The sequence below is a fragment of the Lycium barbarum genome, chromosome 5 (assembly GCF_019175385.1).
Source record: "Lycium barbarum isolate Lr01 chromosome 5, ASM1917538v2, whole genome shotgun sequence".
NCBI lineage: Eukaryota > Viridiplantae > Streptophyta > Magnoliopsida > Solanales > Solanaceae > Lycium > Lycium barbarum.
Window position 1 is genome coordinate 117,451,026 of NC_083341.1, and position 21,571 is coordinate 117,472,596.

A 21,571-nucleotide genomic window follows, 5' to 3' on the forward strand; every position below is an offset into this window, starting at 1 on the left:
CGAAAAGGGCCAAAAGGGTTGTGGTGTGGAGCAAGGGGCTGTGGTTGTTGTGGGGGGTTCAACTGCGGGACTGGGGTTTGTGGGGGTGGTACCGAAGAAGAACAAGGGTAAGAGGTTTGATTCTGGGTCTGGGTGTTTTGATTCTGGTGGAGAGTGGAGATCTGGAAAATAATTTCTTGTAGTGTGGAGTTAATGGAGTCAAAAGCCTTACCGTGAGAATCAACTGTGTCTTGTAGCTGCTTGACGGCCTCGTCCATTGTGCGCAAACGTGTGTTGGGAGCACCATCACCCATTGGTAAAGGAGGGTCAATGAAAGCACCAAATGTAATGATTTGGAATTATATTCAACTGATAAGGGAGAAATTACAAGATAGCAATTCTCAACTTAGGGAAAACAAAAAGAGAAAATAGAAAAGGGAGATTCCAGAGTGCTAAAACTTTAGCTAAGAAAAATAAGATGCAAGTTCTGTCATGCCCTATTCTAGAGTTCCTGTGTTGTTTATATAGGAGGGTCTTGATCTGGATATTCCTTGACAGCTGGTGCACTATCTGCAATGGTCTTTGGCAGGGGTAGTGGTCCTTTCTTGGCCTTAGGGACCACATACTCATCCAGGTATTTTAGGGACAAAGGGGACTGTTTGTCCCTGTTGCTGCGCCTCAGTGTACCCGAGTGGTCCTGCGGGTTTGTTACACTCTAGGACATGCATGTAGCGGGAAGCATGGAACAGATACAATGTTCTTTACTTTCTTTTCCTTTCCATTAACCATAATATAAAGGTGTAGTTGATGCGCTTCGCAATTTTACATTCCTCACTAAAAGATGTAAAAGCTAATGAAGAGATCCATAGACTATAACTACAATTTTACAATGAACCAATCCTTACCGAGGTTCCAAATAAATACACACTATGATATTCCTTCGTGAACACAAGTGTGCAGTGGCTGACGTCGACACAATTCACATTAACAAAAACTTGCAGATGCATTTTATCTTAACCAAATTGAGGCTGTTTAACAAAAAATTCCAGTAGAATCTGTCGAGTATATTACAGTCTAACCAATCAAAATCATGGAAAATCAATGGCTGAAAACTTTCGCTGAAAAGTAGTTTAACAAGTATGCTTTGAAGTATAGTTCCTCCTTTTCCTCATCTACGGGAAGAGCTCGTTTTCAGTTCTTGGCCCTGCTAAGTTAATAATGTTAAAACACAGTACATAAAAGAGAAGTGAATGTAACGACAAAACATCCATGTGACGTCTAAGTTGTCCACTACTTACGTGGTTGTATCTTTGGATCCTTCTTTTGGTGGATCTTCTTCTGATGACTCTGACGTTGGGAGGGCTGTCAGCTTACCGAATGACTCCTTAGCATCTCCGAAGAAGTCCTTCACTTTATCAACGACCGTTTTAAGCTTATCTGGGGTGGGAAGCTGAAAGGTTCAAATGAAGATTAGAATGATGTCATCTAGCGAAAAGCATAATAACGTGCTACTACACTAAGCAGTACACAAGGCACATACAGATCATTACTGAGAACTACATGGACCAACTCGATGTTCTTGCTCTCTAAACTTTTTCAGATAAATTTGTTCTTCAAATCAATGCCTTTAGCAAAACCGTATGTTTATAAGCTACATGGTACATATTATTTGGACAGATCATAATTTGATTGGTTAGTGATGCAGAACATGCTGTTGGAAATTGGTTAGTGATGCAGAACATGCTGTTGGGGAATAGCTAGTTTCATTTAACATCATAAGGCCACACTGTAGAAGTCTAGGGTCATATACAGAGGAAGTCAAATGAAATGATTAATAAACCTAAGAAATAGAACAAAATTTTATAATATAAAGGGTGCAAAACTCAGAAACAGGTGATACAGAGTTCCAGAAAGGAAATTATGCTGATTCTCAGACATTAATCTTTAAATAAACAAACAACAAATATGTAATAACGATTAGGGATTGAATTGTCTTTTTAGTAGATAAAAAAGAACCAGAATCCTGGAATGCAGTAGAGATTTCTATGTCAACGACTTGGCCTCAGTATTTCTTCTTTTCTTTTAACAAAGTCTTTTGCTCCTAAGATTTTGTTTATTTTCCCATGGTTTTGTATAATTGCTGTATACAAAAACCTTAAAACTGTTGTCAGTTCCATACCTCAATCACACCTGAGGTAGAAAGGGCGGCTCTCACATTGTTATTCTCCTGCATATCAGACAGATTAATAAAAAAGTTAGCTCTTTCTTTTACAGGTGTCCTATGAATTAGCAAGAATGCAAAATAAAATAAAAAATCAATAATAAATGGTACAGGGACTGAGAATATTACGACAAGTTTGTATCCATATCTAAATTCTGTCGCCGACCTCAATACACGATGCTGTTTCATTGCCAATTTCTTGATTTCCTTCTCATCCTGTTCCAAGTAGAAAGAAAGTTAAAGCATCTCAGAAACAAATTACTGTAAATAAACTTTACCAAAAAAAAACAAATTACTGTAAATAAACACTGCAATAATGTTAGGCGTATAGTTCTTGATCATTTACTCATTTTTCTGGATACTAACAAGGGACTAAGGTCTAACCAGTTATTTCACAGGCACTTACATTGTAAATCACTGCTGCGAGATTCCTAGCTAGAGTATCTTTGTATATATATTTCCCAAGAAAGTTGTCTTTTGCAGCAACCATAATTTTTGCAGTTGTGCCACCTGTTACGATATTGAGGGGGTACCAAAGGTAAACCTTCCCCAGGAATAAAACAAAACAAGAATCAGAATTTCCGCAAGAAAGATCTTGAGTTAGATTATGTGAAGGAAGAAATAAGAACAAAGCCTCAAAGTTTTAAATTTTAAAGTAGTCATGAGCTGCGGAACTACCTACATTCATTTCAGTCAATTCCATTTGACCTCCTATAGGAAGCGATGAAGGATGCCGAGTTAAGATGATAATAGGGGAACATGAGGATCAACTAGTAGAGACCTACTCAGCATACGAATTGTTTTCTATCAAAAGATTCAGTATCACTAGCTAATCATATGCAACTAATTATATCACCTGATTTCAAATCCATCCATCTTACCTTCACATAAGCTTTGAATTATTCAACTGAAATCTTGCTTCTAGTTTTGGATAATAGCACACATACAAGACTAGCCTGCTTACCGAACAAAAACGTACAAGTCCAGCCTTCTCTCTCAACCGTATCGGTACAACAAGCGTCAAGAAAATGGACATTTTTTTATAATGGTAAAAGCAGTGTCAAGAAAATGGACATTTGTCTATTCCATCTCAAAAGCTAGCTCGAACAAAAATGTACAAGTCCAGCCTTTTCTCTCAACCGTATCGGTACAACAAGCGTGAAGAAAATGGACTTTTTTTTTTTTTTTGATAATGGTAACAGCAGCATCAAGAAAATGGATATTTGTCTATTCCATCTCAAAAGCTAGCTCATGTGATGAGGATTGTCGAAGAACACAACAATTCACTCCCTCAACCAATGTATGATACCAAATGTCCCAACACACCTAGGATCAGATATCTAAAGCATGGACACAAAACATGGGGCCCAATATTGGATAAACCAAAAATTGAGATGAGTTCGACTCTGATATCATGCAAAGAAAATGAACATTGAGCCTAAACCAACCTTAAAAGCTAGCTCATGAGCGAAAGATTGATTGAGACAACAGCTCATTCCCTCAACCAATTAACAACAAGAATGTCAAAGGAGCTAACTTTACTATCCCAATTGACAAAAAAATGGCACAATTACAAATTTGGACTGCTCAAAAGAATAATAGCCAGAAAATGTATAGGTTTAGTATATTAAGTATAAATATACATATTATATACACAAAATATACATAGAATATACACAGAATATACTTGCGTATACATATAATATACATAACACTTTATAAATTTTGTATATTTTGGCTAGTGCCCGTAATTAATTTCCGGCTACAGGCCAAAAATGAAAAAGGCCCAAAAAATTCACTAATCTTTACCAGCTATAATCTCAAACTACAGCAGAATAAAGTAGTAATAAGTACAACAACAATCATAATCATTGACCCCAAGTGAAGTAAATAAAAGGCAAAAACATATAAAATAAAGAAAGTGGTTAAAGTTAGAACTAACATTAGCCATACGAATAAAGATAACAAACTTGGGGTTGCCATCATCTTCAATCTTTGGCATAGGTGGAGCCATACGTTGGTATTGACGAGCTGCCATTCCTCCTTTCCTTCCTTTTGCTTCAACCACTAACAATCTTCCATGTTGCCTCTTTTGGGTTGTTGTTGTTCTTGTTGTGGAGGAAAGTGAATGTTTAACAAGTGAAAAATCTTCATGTGTTCTTGAATTTGATGAAAGGGGTAATCTAACTAGTGGATTCAAAGACATGGCCACTTCCATATTGCTTTGTTATAATTTTCTCTGCTACTACGAGTTTGAGTTTTCCTTTTTTTTTTTTTTTTTTTTTTAAATGTTTGTGTATGGTTTTTGAGGTAGTTTTGCGAGGTGGATGGAGAGACAAATCACTCGTAGTGCTTGTGAGTTGTGAGATTCTTGGATCACCTTATCCACAAATTTCTTTTTTGTTTGCGACTTTGGTAATGAAAACTACTATATCTAATAAATATGTGCCATACACGTGCCATGGTAACTTCGTTTAAATTCAGGATAAAACTTCTACGTAGTAATATTTACATTTCAACCTTGTACTAATTAAAAGTGTGAAAAGCTTGAACTTTTTGGTATGCGTTGCCCTATTGTAAAGGGCATAATTGAGACTCTATCATGATTTGCTTTGGGACTAACGTCTGGATTGGTGAAAATTAAAATAATTCACCCAAGGTACATTTTATGTCTTGAATTATCCATCTTGTAAGTTCAAACACGTTTTATGTCTTGAATTATGAACATCTCAAACATTTTATTTTTTGAATATTTAATTATATTTATACACTATGTAATTACTCCCTCCGTTTCAATTTATATGAACTCATTTGACTAGGCACGATTTTAAGAAAGAAGGAAGACTTTTGAAACTTGTGATTCAAAATAAGCCTTGAAAATTTGTGTGGTTGTAAATCATTCATAAAGTGAATTTGTTTCTAAATTAGAAAAGATGTCATTCATTTTGGCACGGACTAAAAAGGAAATAGATTTAAACAAATTGAAACAGAGGGAGTATATAATAACAAATTTGGTGACATAACATGTTTTTTTGTACAAATATGTTTTGCATAGACAGTTAAATCCATTTTTGTAAATTAGTTTCTTTTGAATTTTTATATTTTTTTCAAATACTTTGATATGTTTATAATTGATATTTTATTATTTTTCAAAGTTCGTGAGACTTACGTTCAATGCTCGCGGATGAAGTAAAAGGCCATGTTCACCTTTTAAATCCTATTAGAGTCCGGAACCAAAATGACTCAATAAAAAAAGTCTTAAATCCAAATACTTTAGGAAAAAAAAAAAGTGGCACAAAAGTACTTTTAACAAAGTAAAATACTGCGTTAAAGGACTTAACCGAAGGACTTAACCGTAACGGCACGATTAAGTCCTTTAATGCAGTATTTTATTGCGCTAAAGGATATTCCCTTTCCCCTTTAGCGCAGTAAAATACTGCGCTATAGGACCTATTTGTTTTACTGCACTATAGGATCTATTTGTTTTAGTTAAACTCTCTTCTTCTTTTTTTTACATTTTCACACTTTTTTACGTACTTTAGCCATATATTAATCATGTTTCGAGACTCCAGAATTTTAATATTTTAGATAGAACCCTACTTATTTTTGTGCGATTAATAAGGTAGGTTCAATACATCAAGGATACGCAAAACTTCGGATTGTCGTTTTAGTGGTTGAAAAGTGCTCGAAGTCCATTTTTTTTAAAGACTTGTTGTCATTAGCTTTAAGTTATTTATGTTTTAGGGTTTCGTGTTATTTTTAAATTAATGCGTAACTTTATTTTGAATATGTCACGATTTTTTTTATTATCAATAGGAGGTGACACTATAAACGATAATAAAGACTAAGATAATAGTTATAAATATAAATAGATATACGATAAATATATAATGTTTACTTAAACTGTACAACTTAATTGTATATACACTATCGTGGATGGGTCCCACATGTGGTATGCCTGAGACTATCCTTAGGCCTAAGGCTCATACCATCCCCACCGCCGTCGCCATCGTCTCTGTCCCCCTTTTTCCTCTTAATAAGAGGACGCTCTAAGCAATGATCATCCCTCGCCCTTGCGCCCTTTTGCGTAACGTGCTTCTTCTTGAGATCTAGTCCCGCTAGTACGCTCGGAATCTCAAGCTAATCTGAGTCTGGAAACGAGACCTCATCCTCGTCGGGAGATGTCACCGCAGGTGCAGAAGGATGAATTTGAAAAATATATAAAAATGAGTATCAATTCTTATTTATATTGAATACTTTGATGTTTGTTAAATAATCAAACATGTGTATCGACGGGTGCCTGAGTAGGCTCCTGAGATTGGTCTGGTGCAGAATATGAAGTAGTCTCATGGACGAGATGCTATTCGAGGTCCAAATAAAGGTTAAAAAAATTAAATAAATATTCACCTTATATTGAATAAAATTAATTTTTACTAAAAATGTTGCCTGTGGCTCGAAAATCTCATGAGAAGACACCTCTGGCTTGGCAGGCCCATGAGAAAACGCCTAAGTGGGTCGCTCTGGTGGACCCACTGGCGCCGAATCCTAAAATATGAAAATTACAAAATACTACTCCCTCTGTTTCAATTTATGTGAACCTATTTCCTTTTTAGTCCGTGCCAAAATGAATGACCTATTTCCTAATTTGGAAACAAATTCACTTTATGAAATGATTTACAGTCACACAAATATTCAAGACTTATTTTGAACCACAAGTTTCAAAAGTCTTCACTTTTTCTTAAATATCGTGTCCAGTCAAATGAGTTCACATAAATTGAAACGGAGGGAGTAATTAACATATATATTTAAAATTAGTACTTAAAATAATCAACTAAGTATTTTAAACATTCACCTTGTATTGAATAAAATTAACTTTTAATAAAAATCTTACCTGTGGCTCGACAGTTTCATGAGAAGACACCTTCGGCTTGGCAGGCCCATGAGAAAACGCCTGAATGAGTGAACCCACTAGCGCCGAATCCTAAAATATAAAAAATTATGAAATAATAAGTAACATATATATTTAAAATAAGTACTTTAAATAATCAAATAAGTATTTTAAATACTAGCCGGGATTAAAAAGTCATCGAAGTCTAGAATCCTGGGACCGCCTAAATTTCTCACTGGCCGCTCATCATCTAATAATGCGCGAAACGCCGCCCAATCGATGTCATCACGTTCCTCCATGTACGCATTCTGACTAGGCTGAGATGAAGACCCAGATATCTTCGCAAGTTGGTGCGCCGGCATAAACGCAGGTGACTGTCCAACTGAGTGCCCACTGGCGTGGCCTGAAAGACTGCGGATGGACTTGAGTGGGAATAGCCTCTAGAATGGAAGTGGCCTCATCTATCTCATCTACCAGATGGTGTCCTCCACCACCAGGTCCTCTAGTAGCACCGCGCCCTCTAGCAGCATCGCGTCCTCTGGCAGCACCGCGTCCTCCTCCTCGCGCCGCCTGGTATTCACCCTCTGGAAGAGGATCATCCATATGCCTAAACTCTCTTGCCTACCGGATACCGTCCTCGGATATCAGTACCATCTCCGCAGCAAGCCCCGCAACCCTAAGGTAAGACATGTTCTAACCCCAATATGTGTAATTGTTGTACGGCCACCAGCTGCATTTGTGTTCAACAGTAAAAAATAGTTATTTTTAAAACATAATAATTAATACAATTGAATACATCTAAATGCGATAAACTTACCAACGCCTCGTACTGCCCCGCGAGTGCTACGTATCTTACATCCCTTGCGGGACGCAAAGCTGGGTTGCCAATCAATCGCGTGTGATCCTATAATACCAGTGCAGGTAATCCATGATGGGCGTCGCATGACCGACCATAGCTAAAGTCCCTAATCTGTCCTGCCAATGCTAGATCTGGACACCCATGAAAGCCAGAAATGAATCATTGATGGCCGCTCAATCGTCCCGCTGGTAGTGTCGGAGCTCATGACGAACGTCGGGGGATATATTCTGTATATGTCCAAACTGTCGTAAGACGCGCTCAGACATGTGGTCATCAACTATGTCTAGGTGTATCAATCGACACCGCGACCTCCACACGGCCTGACCAGCCCTGCAAAAGGTCGGCAATCCATCCAAAATAGCAGCGTACGACGTCCATATAAATAGCTGCATAAAATATATATATATATATATATATACAAATTAGTCATCACTAAGTAGAAAAGACGTTTAATTAAATTAATAGTGTAAAGTTAAATAGTTTTACTGCATCGTCCGTCATTTGATCAAGCTGGTCCCGGAATGGAAGAATATTATGGTGCATATCCATATCCCGTTCAAACCCTACTGTCCACCTCCTCGTGTAGGGCATGTCAATATCGAGGTGATGCCTAGGTACGGGCTGAAAAGGCAGCATCCTCTCCCACGCTCTTAACTGAAAGCGATATTAGAAAATACGATTTTTTAGTCTTCGATTCAAGAAGTTTGTTTATATTAAAGGAACACACACGTAAAATATTACCCGGAGAAGAGCAAAAAATCTACACACATCGCTGATACGGCCAATAGACGCTCGGCATAGACATCGATAGAGGTATGTCAAAGCAGCATCGCCCCAGCTGTAGTCTCCCAAGCGGTCTAGATGCTCCAAGAAGATCAAATATCGTAAGCTAACATAGGCACCCGATGTGTTCGGGAACAAGATGTCCCCGAATATAATGAGCAGATACAAACGGGCATGACGATTAACAACATCCTGATGAGTGTCGTCCTCAATAGGAGGCTCTGCGAGCAAATAAGTGCAGAGTACACTAATCTGCACCCAACTCAATCCCGAGACCTGGGCCACGACAACAGGCACGAAGTGGGTGAGCCTAGTCAACTCCGATACCCATGTCCTACAAGAAGGAGGCTCGTACCGACTGTATAATGGCTCTCCATCTACCTACAATCCAAACAAGACCACCACATCCTGAAGTGTAATCGTGGCCTCACCAGTGCGTAGATGGAAGGTATGTGTCTCCGGCCTCCACCACTCAACCATGACCGTAATGAGCGTCCAATCAGGCCGTACCCAACCAATAGACACGCAACGATAGATACCGGCTTAAAACAATATCTCTAAGATGCGGGGGTGTGGGGGGCGCTCGCGTAAGAGTCCACGCTCTCTACGACCTATAGGGACGGATCCTAGTCACTATCCCTATAGCACCAGTCCATAATAACTCAGACCTATTATTGTCTTGCAAAGAAAGTACTGATCTATCATCAGGCCCCGGGTGAACAGCGAGTCCCAAGTGAACATTCAGATCCATAAAAGAGTCGTGTCTGTATAAACTAAACTATTCATTATTCTAGCGTTACATCTCGGAGATTTCCGGATTGTCGTCTTGTGAGTAGACTAATGCGAGCTTAATATGAACACGAAGTTCTTATGATATTAAGTAGGGTATTTAATAGTTTTAAGAGCATACCATAAGATTTTGAAGTCGTATGAATATGTGAAGTTAAGTTTGTCAAAGGAGTGAGACGCAAGACGTGTTTGGAAAGGTTTTCGCAATAGCTGATTCGATGCGTATTTAGAAATGTCTTGAGGGGCCGCTATAGGTCCTATTATATGGTTGATGAAGAGTTATATATGTTCCACAAGGATTGGAAGTCAAACGAGTTGACGAGAATGAAATTCGGGAAGTTCCGGTTTGTACGGCCATTTGTACGGACCGTATAAATTATACGGCCCGTATAATGGTCCGTAGAATGCTTCCAGAGAAGGGTGACTCCTGGTGAGATTATACGGTCCAATTATACAGACCGTATAAATTATACGGCCAGTATAATTGGCCGTATATTCGGGTCGGGCCAGAATTCATTTTTGTTATATATGGCCACCCTTGTTCATTATTTCATTTCCCACATTTTCCCCAAGTCTTGAGAGCTCCAAAATCCTTCTCCAAGCATATTCCACTCAAACTCAAGAGAAAACAAATATCAAATAGCAAGAATCAAGGTATTCGTGTGTTGGAAGGCTCACTAGGGTTAGTAGACTTCAAGAATAACTTGGGTATTGAAGCTAGGGTTTCCATATAAGTTGATAGCTTGCTCCAAAGTTCATTCTTATGAGATAAAAGGTTAGTTTTCATGCTTATTTCATGTTATCAAGAATGCTTAGTTATTGAACAACTTGGGTAGAAGGAGAAAGTGGAAGATGAGGTTTAAATGTAGTTTTCATGATACTTTTGAGTAGTAAACCAACTTGAGTCATGATTTTTAGTACTGTTATGGATATAATCTTGATATGAAGGGTATTAATGATGACAAGGAAGTATTGTATAAAATTGTGCAAAGGGTAGATGTGAAGTTGTTGATGTAAGTTGATGAGAATGAATTTTGGAGGCTTAATTGAATATGACTACTTGAGTATGATGTTTTGGATGTTATTATGGTTGTTTGGGAGTTGTTTTGCGATATGGTGGAAGTCGATGAAATAGGGGAAATGCTGCCCAATTTTTGTTAGTTCATGAGTTGTTCTGGTTTGAATTCAATAGTGTCTCTAAGACTTAATCATGGTATGAATCCTTTTAAATGTAGATTTCTCAAGCCTTAGCGGTGAACGTTAGATAGTTGGGAAGACAAAGAGGTATGTAAGGCTAACCCTTCTTTCTTAAGGCATGATCCCATCGTTGTGTACCTTCATGTGAATTCTATAATGTCTTTCAAGATGACTTCATTCTTAGAATCACTAAGGATCATGATTCTTGATAATCTCATGATACCATTGGTCTCATCCTATAATAGTTGATCCTCTAAGGAAGGATATAATGAAGTAATGATGACAATGATGATGTTGAGGATACATATGTACCTAATATATATATATATATATATATATATATATATATATATATATATATATATGTGTGTGTGTGTGTGTGTGTGTGTGACTATTAAGAACACCGAGCTTATAGGCCGGGTATGATATCCATCGCGCGCGCACCACTACAGTGGGTACGAATAACATTGAGTCTTGGTGGGGCCAGGTACGTATAACACCGAACTTTGTTATGGTCGGGTACGTAAGACACTGAACCTCTATGGTCGGGTATGATACTACTATAAGTATAAATGTATGCAATGGAAGGTTCTCATTAGAAAGAGGGTAATTAAATACGACGAACGTCCCTAGAGGTATAAATAGCTCCATCCTCCCATGACTCTTCTATCTTATGTTATTTCTTATGCTTCCATTATGCTATTGATTATGCTTTACATACTCAGTACATTATTCGTACTGACATCCTTTTGTTTGTGGACGCTGCGTCGTGGACGCTGCGTCATGCCCGCAGGTGGACAGGGAGATAGACTTGATCCTTAGGCTGCTTATCCAGAGATTGCTTAGAGGAGCTCCATTTGATCCGGAGTTGCAGCTGTGGGTACTATTCTTTTGTGTATATATGGGCATGCCGGGGCCCTGTCCCGTCCTTATGATGATGTTTCATACTCTTTTTAGAGGCTCATAGACAGTTATGTATAGTAGATGTCTTTTGCCTTGTCGGCTCATACTTTTGGTATATTATTTCGTTAAGCCTCGTCGGCTTGTGTATATGTATATGGGCGTAGTTGTTGGTGTTGATATAAAAGTGTTTTAGCCGTTGGAAATGGAATTATTAAGGCATAGATTTTGTTGATAAGCCATGTGGCTCACCTAGATATGAATGTTAATGTACGATGAGAGGTGCGCGGTGGATTAGGTTCGGGTGCCCCTCATGGCCCTCCGGTTGAGTCGTGACATCTGGAAATTAAAGTGAAAATATATTAACTAATTAATCATTTATAGGGAATATGTGAATTATGTTGTATTATATTTTGTGAATAATTATATCTAATTACAATTATTCTCCTAACTACAATTAAAGAAATAATGAATTAATTTATTTAACGATTAACATGGGATAAACAAATAATTAACATGGGATAAACAATTTCACAAATAAATAAATTGACAATGCTATAATTAACAAATATTAGGAGATTACTATGTTTTTCTCTAATTAAATAATTAATAAAGAATTAACAAATTAATAATTCACAAACAATTAGCAAATAACAATTCATAATCAACAATTAACAACTAATAAATTAGCAATGACATAATTAACAAATAATAGTAGATTACTATATTTTTTCTAATTAAAAAAGTCATAAACAATTAGAAAAATAACAATTCATAAACAATTAACAAACTAACAATTCATAATCAACTAAAAAAAAAGTGCCAAAAAAGGGGCAGTCCAACAACCAACAAATGCAAAAATAACAATGATTTTCCGAAATTCGAGACTATCAAACGCTAAACATGCTTAGGATTATAATATATCTAACAAAATAATAAAAAAGTTCATGGTAGAATACCTTGATCTAGGCTTATTGTAGGGTTGTTTTAATTGAGTTGTACGTCGTTTTTTTCCAAAATTCAACCTTAGAATTTTACTCCTTGACTTGAATATACCGAGAATCTAAACTTTCCAAACGAAATTTGAATAGAAAACAACGTTTTTTGGAAGCGAGCCCTACCAGTTTTCTCCTTCAATGGCGTTTTTAATTTTTTTTCTTTTTTGGAAAAGGTTCATATATGCCCCGCGGACTATACGAAATTCCACGCATTTGCCCGTCGTTTAAAGGTCAGTCCGCCTATGCCCCTAACGTTACGTTTTGCGTCACCCATGCCCTTGAGTTAACGGAAACCTGACAAAAAGTATTGGAGGGCAAATTTGTGCAGCTCCGCGTAGTATAGGGTAATATTTGATCCACTGAAATTCCTAAATATTATGGCACAAAAGCAATAATATGACACAAAATATCACTGCATTCCAAAACATAAAAAACATTTGCAATTACAATTCATGCATCCACCATTACATTACATCTAAATTATACAATTAAAAGATCAAATGCAATTACAACCATCTTTTAAAGATTATTTTCACAAACAAGAGCACTATTTTACCTTTTCAAAAGATTTGTTTTACTAATGATAATATCTTTTTTTTGTCAATTTGTTGATGACCTGGATAATTCTTTCAAGATATTTTTTGTCTTCCCAGTCCCAATATCTACACGATAATGCATGCAACAACTTCTTATTGTACCAATAGTTCTTAGATTTTTTTTGTAGTGCACTTTATGCTAGCTAATGATTTTTTGATACTGCATTTTGAAACTTCATACTTATCATGCAACCCACACTTTTCTCTCTTATTCTTTCACTTGTTTATGAAATGTCGGAAGCCTCGAGTTCTTCAAATAGTTGTGAAAGGGTTCGTCACTCCATCTCACATCATGGACTCCAAATAATTCTACTAAATTTATGTTATGCATGGAATTCGCGAAAGGGCCAGACCACATTAAAATTTTATGTAAGACCATATAAATCCCTAAAATGTAATATTTTCTCTATTATTTCTATCAAAATTTCAGCACTGCAGGAGACTTTTTTTCAGGTGTCATAAGTATAATGTAAATTATCTCTTCTTCCTTGTGATTTTTTTGTGGCAGATCTGTGATGATTTTTTTTTATATTTATGTTTTGTGCAGCAATTGTTGCATGCATTATCGTATAGAAAGAGCTATCCAGATCATCAACTAATTGGAAAAAGAAGAAGATATTATCATTAGTAAAACAAATCTTTTGAAAAAGTAAAATGGTGCTCTTGTTTGTGAAAACAATCTTTAAAAGATGGTTATAATTGCATTTGATCTTTTAGTTATATAATTTAGATGTAATGTAATGATGGATGCATGGATTGTAATTGCAAATGTTTTTTATGTTTTGGAATACAGTGATATTTTGTGGCATATTGTTGCTTTTGTGTCATAATATTTAGGAATTTTAGTGGATCAAATATGACCCTATACTATGCGGAACTGCACAAATTTGCCCTCCAATATTTTTGTTAGGTTTCGTTAACTCAAGGGCGTGGGTGACGCAAAACGTAACGTTAGGGGCATGGATGGACTGACCTTTAAACGATGGGCAAATGCGTGAAATTTCGCATAGTCCGCGGACATATATGGACCTTAACCGTTTTTTGTTTAACTTTTGAGAGGGACTAGTGGTGGAACCCGATAGGTTTTTGTCGGGGTCTATAGCGCAGTATTTTACTGCGCTAAAGGAGAGAGGAAATATCCTTTAGCGCAATAAAATACAACGTTAAAGGACTTAACCGTGCTGTTACGGTTAAGTCCTTTAACGCAGTATTTTACTGCGTTAAAGGTTCTTTTATACCACTTTTTTTTTTCTGGGATATTTTGATTCAAGTCTTTTTATTAGGTCATTTTGGTTCCGGACTCATCCTATTCGATGAGAGTGGTCCGAAAATGTAAATGAGGTTAGTGTTTCGAAGAACTTAAACTTTTTTTGGAGGAAATAAGATCTCTTGCCTTTTTACAATTGAATAGAAGAAAATGTCTTTTCAAATCTCTTATATGTTTTTTTTTTCCAGATTTTTATGTGAAAAAAATGAAGATCTCTTATAAAAAAATCATAAAACTAAAAAAAGTTTATAAAGGACCAAAAATCCATTTATTTGGTGGGAAGGTTATTCTTATTATATACGAAAAAGGGCCAAATATACCCCTAAACTATCGGAAAATTGTCAAATATACCCTTTGTTATACTTTGGGTCTAAATATATCCCTACCGTTATACTATGAATTCAATATACCCTTTACAGTTAAAGTGGATCAAAATAGAGTTAAATCCTACCTGACATTAATATTTTAATGAAATAAATGTCATGCCACCTCACTAACAAATTCAATTTTACCCCTCCCCTCCTTATCTTCTTCCACCACCACCACCACCTCCTCCTCTACTACTACCCCTTATCCCCACCATCATTTTCACAAGCTCAAACTTAAATCCGGTGCATAAATACTTGGGAGTTGAGGGAGATGCACGCTCTTGTGTAATTGTTTTGTGAAAAAGAGAAAGGGATAAACAGATAAAAGAAACAAAAAATTCCAAGTGGTAAAGTGAGACGGAGGAAAAGGGTAACAGAGCAATTGGAAATTCTACTCAAAAACAATGGCTACACTTTGTAATTTGATTCTTCCCAAAGTTCCTCAATCCAGAGGAGGAATATCAAGTACTTGCGTTGTCCTAACGAGAGATTAGAAAATGAAGGTTCCTTATGAACTGAAGCAGGGGCAATCTCGTCTTTTTCACAAGCTCCCATCTGGTCTAACCATGGAGGTTCTCTTCCAAAAGGGCAGTGACCCAGATGAGGAACATAAAGGAATTACTAAAAACCCACCTTTGGTATTTGTACATGGAAGCTTTCATGCAGCTTGGTGTTGGGCTGAACACTGGTTGCCCTTCTTTTCGCAAAATGGATATGATTGTTACACAGCAATTGGGATTCCCGCTGATAATTAATGCATCGGCTTTGAGTTTGAGTTTGTGAAAATGGGGGTGGGCATAAGGAGGGTGGTAATAGAGGAGGAGGTGGTGGTGATGGAAGAGATAAAATTGGATTTGTTAGCAGGTGACATGCCACATGATATTTATTTCATTAAAATATTAATGTCATGTAGGATTTGATTTTATTTTGGTCAATTTTAACTGTGGAGGGGTATATTTGAACCCAAAGTATAGTATATTTGAACTCAAAGTATAATAGTAGAAGTATATTTAAATTCAAAGTATAACGAGAGGTATATTTGACCCTTTTCTGATAGTTTAAGGGTATATTTGGCCATTTTCCGTATTATATAACACATTCTATGATATGTTTTCCTATTTGGAAATTAGATATAATCTGAAACAAGGAAGGAATAAAAAAAGTATAAAAAATAAAAACCAGCAAAATCAGTTAGGGCGGAGGACTTGAAAACCCTTGAACGGGTCACATGAAAAGAATCAATCTGTCCAAATGTACACTTCATAGGGTTGAAATGGTACTAAAATTTTGCTACTGTTATTTTAAAAGATTGATCGTTTCTATCATTCTGGAAATTAAGGCTGCAGTGAACGTAACCTGTCAATCAAATGTTAATTTCTTGTCATTTCCTTCTTTTTTAATGGATAATTTAAATATTTTTATGTATTATTTCCAGCGAATTTGAGCTGACTAAACTGCGCAGTTCTATTTTAACCATACAATGAAATTCAAGAATGTACACATAATAGAACATTCAAAGAAAATGCCATCTTTGATTCTTGATCTGGCTGCTTATTTCTGTAGTCAAACTTCTCATCTTTTCAGATTAACCAACATAAGCTTCTTGATCTTCATTATGGCAAAGCCTGCAAAAAATAAGAAATTCCGCATATTTTGACCAATTCAATGGGGGTCGCTACCTCAGCAAACTGGGATAAAGTTGAGCCAGATGATCTTCGATTCAAGATAAATTTATAAGAAAGTGGCAGCTCTTTAGGATCTGCTTCGGCAGTGTCTAAGAAGACATGTAAGACACCGAGGGATGGGGGCTTCTTTATTGTAAGGCGTCTAAAAGCCCAATTTTTGGCTTTTAATTTGGTCATGTCTTGTGGGCACACAAACGTTAGGAAAGCCTCTCCATGGGCAGCATTTGCTTCAGCTCACAGCTAATAGGCTAATGACAAACTCTCATCTGCATTAACGACACACTATTTCCTTTGAGAGTTTTCATTCAAACTATGTCAAGTTACCAACCTTGAAAATAAGGCATGTTATTTGCCATATCTTAAATACTGATAGTGCTTTACACCATCAGTGGATATAAGTTAAATTCTCTTGTCAAATGGTCCCCCCAGGCAGCTGAAACCATAAAGGGAAACTTTAGGAATTTACATTAAAGAGCAAATTTACATTATTTTTCATTGTTTCCTCTCAAGTCTTAAGCTATGTACTGATCTACATACATTACATAAAAGAATAATCATGAATTAATAAATGAACTATTTACGTCTTAACTTCTAACAGGGATGAAAATTGCTACAAAAATCTCACTTTGCAACTAAATTACTACAAGAGCAGGAACCTGTGTCATTTCCTCTCTAATTCTCACTCAATATGAAAATTCATTGCCTCTGAGGGATATATACTTTTTGACCCATATTGAGATATCCTCTAAGCAAGCCTGAGCTTTAGGCGTTTTCTGAAGCACATTAAGGGTAGCAAAGTCATGTACAGCATCCTTGTAGTCAAGAAGAGGGGCATCAACATTCACTCTTCGAAGTTCCTCTGAATATGCAATGGCCCTATCTCGCATCCAATCATACTGTGCAACCACCGTAAGCGTTGGTGGCATATGCTTCAAGTTCAAGGATGTTTCATTTCCTGGTATAAGGGGATTTGCAGCAAGATGGTCAAGATTGAAATCTGTTTCTGGGAGGAAAAGTTTCCAAGCAAGAATGCATGTAGCTTTGTCATAGAGGTAAGAGTTTGCCAGTTTTGTCTCTGAATGTGTAGGAATGTTTCCAATGAAGAAAGGGTACATTAGAATTTGAGCCACTACTATTATAGGATCCAAACGTTTCCCTGCCTCAACAGCATATCGCGCAACATAATTTGCGATGTTGGCTCCACAACTTACTCCAAGGAGTACACACCTATAAGATCAGATTGAACCAAGTTACAAACACTTTCTTGGATAATTTCTCAAGTCATGATAATTTCTGTCTCTCATAAGGAATGTAATAAATTAACATGTATAGGTGTGGAAGGCAAGTAATTTGGTTTCATTTTTGCTTCTATAGATCAGCTAATAAACTGACAACATTCAAAAAGGTGCTCGCAAGCAGGTTTTTGAGGAGGATATATAGCTTAGTAATTAGTTATGATTTCATACTAGAGTCTTCTGTCTTTCAAACTGAATTTTGTCACACAATCTTACTCAAACTCTAATTTGGCCTCTTAGAACTCCCTGTTTCCCAGGTCTGCAGAATTAACTTAAAATACCATCAAAGGCCATCCCTGTTTACCTTACAGCTCAGGGAATCAAATGTAAGGATCATTCAAGTGGGAAAAAAAATAGAGTAAATGACTAGTACTTTTGTCTAATTTGATGTGTGATTTTGCATAATCCTAGCAGGTAATGTGCTATATATTAAGGAAATTCCTCAACAAACCACCTCATCTATCCGAATTGTAGCTGAAATTTCATAGATGGTATTAATTTCAAATTTGTAAATGATGAAATTAAAGCCAAATAATCTCCATCCTAAAAGTCTTAACTCTAGAAATGAAGCAAATATTCAAATGTTGTGGTGTGGCCTGGCGGTTACTGAATTGGATGAAAAACATGAGATACTAGGGATCAAATACTCGACAGAGACAAAAAAAAAAAAAAAAAACTACTATAATTGTTAATTTCTTCTTATCTGACTAAGCTTAGCTAAGGTGCACATAAATTGACTCAGACACAAGCGTTATAAAAAATAAAATAAAAAGTCAAAAGTTGAGTAACAGATCAAGGATTAGTAACTGAAAATTATACCTTGAAGGGTCTAGATGAGCTGCTAACCAAGGCTCAACCATAGAAGCCCCAAATCCATCAACAATTTGCCCATTAACAATCCTTTTATCCAAACTGGACCTGCTACATTCAGCCAAGTTAGCTTGTTTAGCTAACCATTTAATCGCCATAACCCCATCTTCAAAAGCAGCCGGATACCTACTCTCCGGTGCCAGCCTATATCCAATAGCAATCACAATAGCATCACAAGATTTCGCCAACTTCCTACAAAAAACATCATTAGAAACAGTATCATTACCCCCACTCACCCATGCACCACCATGAAACTGCAATATAACCGGCATTTTCTTGCAGTTTTTCGCATTTTTATCCGGTATATAACCCCCATAAACCCCTTCAGTGGAAATTAAAGCGGATTGAGGGAGGAAAATTCTGAGGGAAAGAGAAGTTAAAGGATCAATATGAAGGTCCTTAATTGCAACTTCATTGTTAGAGAAACTAGGATTAGAAGTGGTAATTGTTTCATCAGTACGTGAAATGACACAGTTAAAAGGGTTTGGAGTTGGGGGAGTTGAGGATTCGGTTAAGGCTTGTAATCGGTGTTTAAGGTTGTATTTGAAGAGTAAGCTATAAACTTTCACCATTAAACTCGGCATATCTCCGATGAATTAGCAGAAAAACAAAAGATATTTCAATTGAAAAAAAAAGGACTTGTGTTGGATTGGCACTACAAATCTCATTCAAATAAATTAAATGATCAAGGATGTTCTAGTGCGTTGTAGATTCGTATCTAAGATTTGTATCAAGTGATGATGCAACGTGAATCGCTAGAAACATGTGAAGTGTATGGCCAACTCAATAACCAAAGTTTTGTAAGAGGACTAAAACCTACTACCATGAGAAAAAAAAGAGATTTAATTCGGAACTATGGAGGATTTGAAAGCAGTACTAAGGATTTATTTATTTAAAAGTTGAAGATTAGGATATAACTGTTCCACCGCCGCGGAGGAATTTTGTTTTGTTCAAAGTAAAACTTTGAGAATGGACTTTTTTCCTAAACAATGGAAGCTTCGGTTCAAGGAGCAGTTGATACGTGTGGGCGTCAGCAATGAATCACTTTGAATTTGGCGCGGGATTTATTTAATCTTTTGAGATTTATTTACAATTAGTTTAACACACTTTTGAAGGAAAAAACTTAATTTAACACAATTACTACTCCCTCCATTCACTTTTACTTGTTCACCTTAAATTTCTTTCATTGTTTAAGAAATAATAAATGGAGTACATAATTTATCAATGTACTCATATTAATTGATGTATATTTTTATTGAATTTGAAAAATGATTTGAAGTAAGTAATTAATATTATGGGTAAACAGAGGGAATATATTATTTGGTTAAGCATATCTTATCTTAAAACAACTAAATTATGTGTTTGTGGTCCCTTTTTACATAAAAATACGATATAATTGTGATGATTAATTCTCAAAGAAATTAAAGTGCACATATCATATAATTGAAGCTTAAAATGTGATCGACAGAATCACAAGAATTAAAATTCGAATTTATCGATATTTTTGAGGGGTGAAAATATTTACCCTCTTCAATTTTGCTTTAAAAATCAAACTCCCCTTCAACTATAAATAATAGACGTTCTCCCTCCTTTATCCTGTACAATGTCTATCTTCCCCTTGATAATTCCTATTATCCATCTATGTAATATCTTTTAAAATTATACATAATATTTATTTTTCTTAACCTAGGTATTTATATATTTTTATTTAAGTTAACATTATAAGTAGAATAATCCTTTTATGAATTTGTCACAAGATCTAATGCTATTTTTTATGATTGTTATTTTAATATCACATGCCTTAAGTATATATATATATGTATATAGATGGATGTTCAATTCTCTCTTATTCTCTATTATCTATATAAGCAAGTTCTGGTTAACAATGTTGTTAAAAATGGAATATTTTCTAATAGATGGATGTTCAGTTCTCTATTGTGATCTATATAGATAAGCGAGTTTTGGTTAACAACATTGTTAATAATGGAATATTTTCTAAATTATAATTTAAAATCCATTTACAATGTAAATAGATAATCTCTTAGGAATTTGTTATACTATAAACCTCTATTTTTGTTAATTATTTTTGTATTACCTGCATGGAAATGTGTTTATAAAGTTATTATTACATATTATTTTCACTTGCATAGATAGATATTAGAGTTCTGATTATAATTAATAAAACTTTTTTTTTAATTCTGATCATTTATTTCATTATAGAACGTCATTAAGTATACTCAATTAGTGTTTCTCCTTTTTATTTTTTCGTCTGAAAAATAGTACCACTATCTATTTTTTTCATAGAAAATTTGTAACATAAATTAAAAAATAAAAAAATATCATGATTTTAAAGAAGTAAAATAAAAAATACAAAGGTTGATAATGTAAGGTACAATGGGCATTTAAAAAAGTTAATTAGGATAAAGGGGGAAAATATCTATTCTATAAAGTTGTGGGGGGAGGGGGGAGTTTGATTTTTAAAATAATGTTTGAGAGGATGAATGATTTTCACCCTATTTTTGAGGGATTAAAAGACAAAACTGCAATGGTAAAATATGTCAATTTCTGATTCTTTTTTAAAATTTCAAATATATGTTTTGAATAATATAAATTTAATATCCACCTCAAGTCCTCAAAGCTATCCAATTGGGATACCTTAAAGGTCAAAATAGCCGGTTGGATAATTCTTCGCTGTGATCCCAGGAAACGACATACAAAGATTCTAGAATTCCATCACTAACCGGAGCAGTAAATTTTCAAATGGTTACCTTGATGAATTTATATATTAAAGTTACTCTGCTTATTTTATATCAACAAAATAACTTAACTATTTTTATTGATACAAAATAAAACAAATCACTTTAGTAGATAAATTA

The 21,571-nt window shown here is 35.6% G+C and overlaps 2 protein-coding genes across 2 annotated transcripts; both read right to left on the bottom strand.

The window, feature by feature from the left end:
* Positions 1-963: 963 nt before the first annotated feature.
* On the bottom strand, positions 964-4,583 carry LOC132641224 (protein HHL1, chloroplastic). The gene is made up of 6 exons (XM_060358137.1): positions 4,143-4,583; positions 2,607-2,744; positions 2,330-2,416; positions 2,159-2,206; positions 1,278-1,429; positions 964-1,183 (listed from the first exon to the last, which is right to left on the bottom strand). The coding sequence occupies exons 1-6, from the start codon at positions 4,416-4,418 to the stop codon at positions 1,171-1,173; spliced, it is 714 nt and encodes a 237-aa protein (XP_060214120.1). The 5' UTR covers positions 4,419-4,583; the 3' UTR covers positions 964-1,170.
* An 11,726-nt stretch (positions 4,584-16,309) lies between these two features.
* Positions 16,310-19,583, bottom strand: LOC132641225 (probable carboxylesterase 16). The gene is made up of 2 exons (XM_060358138.1): positions 18,645-19,583; positions 16,310-17,757 (listed from the first exon to the last, which is right to left on the bottom strand). The coding sequence occupies exons 1-2, from the start codon at positions 19,277-19,279 to the stop codon at positions 17,214-17,216; spliced, it is 1,179 nt and encodes a 392-aa protein (XP_060214121.1). The 5' UTR covers positions 19,280-19,583; the 3' UTR covers positions 16,310-17,213.
* Positions 19,584-21,571: the final 1,988 nt, after the last annotated feature.

Excerpts from the sequence above, each read along its gene's own strand:
- LOC132641224 (XM_060358137.1), bottom strand. The coding sequence starts at position 4,418 with ATGGAAGTGGCCATGTCTTTGAATCCACTAGTTAGATTACCCCTTTCA. Across the intron at positions 2,417-2,606 it reads TCGCAGCAGTGATTTACAAT|GATGAGAAGGAAATCAAGAA; the intron begins GTAAGTGCCTGT and ends TACTTGGAACAG. Across the intron at positions 2,207-2,329 it reads GATATGGATACAAACTTGTC|GAGAATAACAATGTGAGAGC; the intron begins GTAATATTCTCA and ends TCTGATATGCAG.
- LOC132641225 (XM_060358138.1), bottom strand. The coding sequence starts at position 19,279 with ATGCCGAGTTTAATGGTGAAAGTTTATAGCTTACTCTTCAAATACAAC. Across the intron at positions 17,758-18,644 it reads GCTCATCTAGACCCTTCAAG|GTGTGTACTCCTTGGAGTAA; the intron begins GTATAATTTTCA and ends CTGATCTTATAG.